This window comes from Perkinsus marinus (assembly GCF_000006405.1).
Source record: "Perkinsus marinus ATCC 50983 genomic scaffold scf_1104296948516, whole genome shotgun sequence".
Classification (NCBI taxonomy): Eukaryota; Perkinsozoa; order Perkinsida; family Perkinsidae; genus Perkinsus; species Perkinsus marinus.
The window spans coordinates 98,402-100,695 of record NW_003210155.1 but is presented as its reverse complement, the minus strand read 5'-3'; the positions used below and the strand labels follow the sequence as shown (position 1 = coordinate 100,695).

At 47.0% G+C, this 2,294-nt stretch overlaps 1 protein-coding gene across 1 annotated transcript; it reads right to left on the bottom strand.

Moving 5' to 3' along the window:
* Nucleotides 1-1,395: 1,395 nt before the first annotated feature.
* Pmar_PMAR023819 (hypothetical protein) lies at nt 1,396-1,690 on the bottom strand (the record flags this gene model as incomplete). Its single annotated transcript, XM_002778604.1, has 2 exons — nt 1,396-1,519; nt 1,569-1,690. The coding sequence occupies 2 exons, from the start codon at nt 1,688-1,690 to the stop codon at nt 1,396-1,398; spliced, it is 246 nt and encodes an 81-aa protein (XP_002778650.1).
* Nucleotides 1,691-2,294: the final 604 nt, after the last annotated feature.

Genomic DNA, 2,294 nt, shown 5'->3' with positions numbered 1-2,294 from the left:
GGCTTTCACGTACTTCATTGCTCACTCGGAATCAGGACTCAACCATCGAAATTGGATAATTAAGTAAGAGAGGATCTCCTTCTAGCCAGCTTCATCATTCTGCTCCTTATCAGTGAGAGCAGAAAGAAGTTATCCATCAAGGCTATAGCATATAAGCGCCAATCACGAGGCTGGGTGTATCCAGAACTCGTCGTTAAGGGTGAAGAACGCTCCCAAGCAGAAGAAGCACTTTCGCAAGGAGGCCCTTTTTCACCCGTCGCTCATCTCAAGGGGATGACCGTGGAGCCTCTCATTACGTCGATTGATTGGAAAGCCGATAGCGAGCAGCTCAAGTGCGACAAGATATTCCACTTCATCGCTAACCATCCCCCTGGAGGATATCCCAAGGGCGACCTCCGGTGGCTGTTCGATTTCGTGGAGGCCAATACAGAGAGGATCCAAGACATCATCGAGGGTTGGAAGCCGATAAAAAAGAGTGTATTGAGGCGACGCAGTGAGAGGTCCCAGAGAGAATAGATCCGTCAGCCAAAAATGCCTATCCTGTTCATAAGTGTTGTTTGTATAACCGATCATGATGAAGGTGTTAGCAAACGGGGGATGTGAGTTGAGCTACATGAGTAAATAGTTCACGAAGAAATACACATCCGTTTGATGGGAATCGCCCAGGGATGGCGCTGTTCACAAGGAGGCCGAGGCTCCGGAGAAAACTCAAGGATGAAGCCGCGGAGCCCGGACAACCATTCAAGCCTGACAGGCTAATCAGTGATTAGCCTGTCAGGCTTGGATGCTTTAGTGATTAGTTATCACACAGTGTGATAATTACATGTACTGGTATAGATTCTCCACTTGAATGATTCAGGCTGAATCGTTATGATCGGTTCGGCTGTTGATTGGTGACCACAGAGAGCCTTTGAGGTCTTATGGACCTCAGTTGTTTCTGTTTTCAGCAGGTTGGAGGGAACACATATGTGCGTGATAGTATCACGGTATCACGGTGATACCATGCAGTTATATCAGAATGTCACGTTCCCTATATTATATGTTCCCTATATAATGTTCCCTATATCAATACGTCAGAATCGATCAGGATATATGAAAACTATACAACATCAGAGTTGTCGTTTCAACGATTGAAGCGACAAGTCACTTTCAAGGCTGTAACCATGTCATTCAAGAGGAGCTCTGAGACCCAACTCCCGCGTAACAGTCACAGTGCACTTCAAAAAAACACAGAGGGAGTTCAGTGGGATAGATTATAATACTGAAAATAGACAAAAGTATAGCATTTAAAATCATTGGAGCGTTTCGACTCCGTCTGATTCTGATTCAGTTGGACAACATGATGTCGTCCACTGACTAACGTCGTCACCGCGGATCGAACCCGGTGACTCTCGGTCAAAAGTCAATATCACTAACCGACTCAGCTGTAGAATCGACATACGTGCTGCATTCTGAGCCTTCTCCATCTCCAACGACAACAAAGAACTCCTCCGCACGTTTAAGGGTGTTCCCCCGGAACCTAACGGGACTAAAATGAGCTCCTATGAAACCACAAACCATCAGCTTACCTCAACATGAGCACGAATACGCCAATGACGACCATGAAAAATCCCGTAGACACAGCTTTCTCCAAACCGTCTAGAATAGCCCACCTGTCCGCCCAGGCTTGTATGCTCTCATGAACAAACATTCGAACAACTCAAACTACGTGACATTGGACGATTCGGCGATGGTACAAAGCAAAGATTGGCAAAATCAACAGTGTGCGATTTCTAACGACCATCCATGCGAGAACACAAGGAAATGTATTCACGAATCGCCTTTTCCGGTTCACCAAGTAATCTGTAGAACTTAGCTCGGACCAGCAGGGCCTAGCGATGACAGGCTAGTAATTACCGCGCGCCACAAAATTACCTTGCAGAGGGTCGACTCACTCACACCTTCCTGTAATGGAGGCAGATCTCCGTCCATAGCCTTCAACTCAGCCAGAACCTCAGCGCCTAAGTGAGATCGCAGGTTCGATCCCCGGCAAGAGCTTTATTAAAACTCCGCCGATGATGCGATAAGTTCCACTTGGCCTACCTCCCGATTGTCGCATTTCCTCATCTATCTCCCCCAACACAATAATCCACGAATTGACGATCTCCTCATACTGACTTTCAACAGCACTCTGACACGCCCGCGGCGGCGGTGCCCTACAACAACATAGTCGTCTGTTCATTGCACTCTCCTTGCGCATGCGTGCACGTTCATTTTTGGACATCTGATGAACAATGATAAATACATAGTGAAGA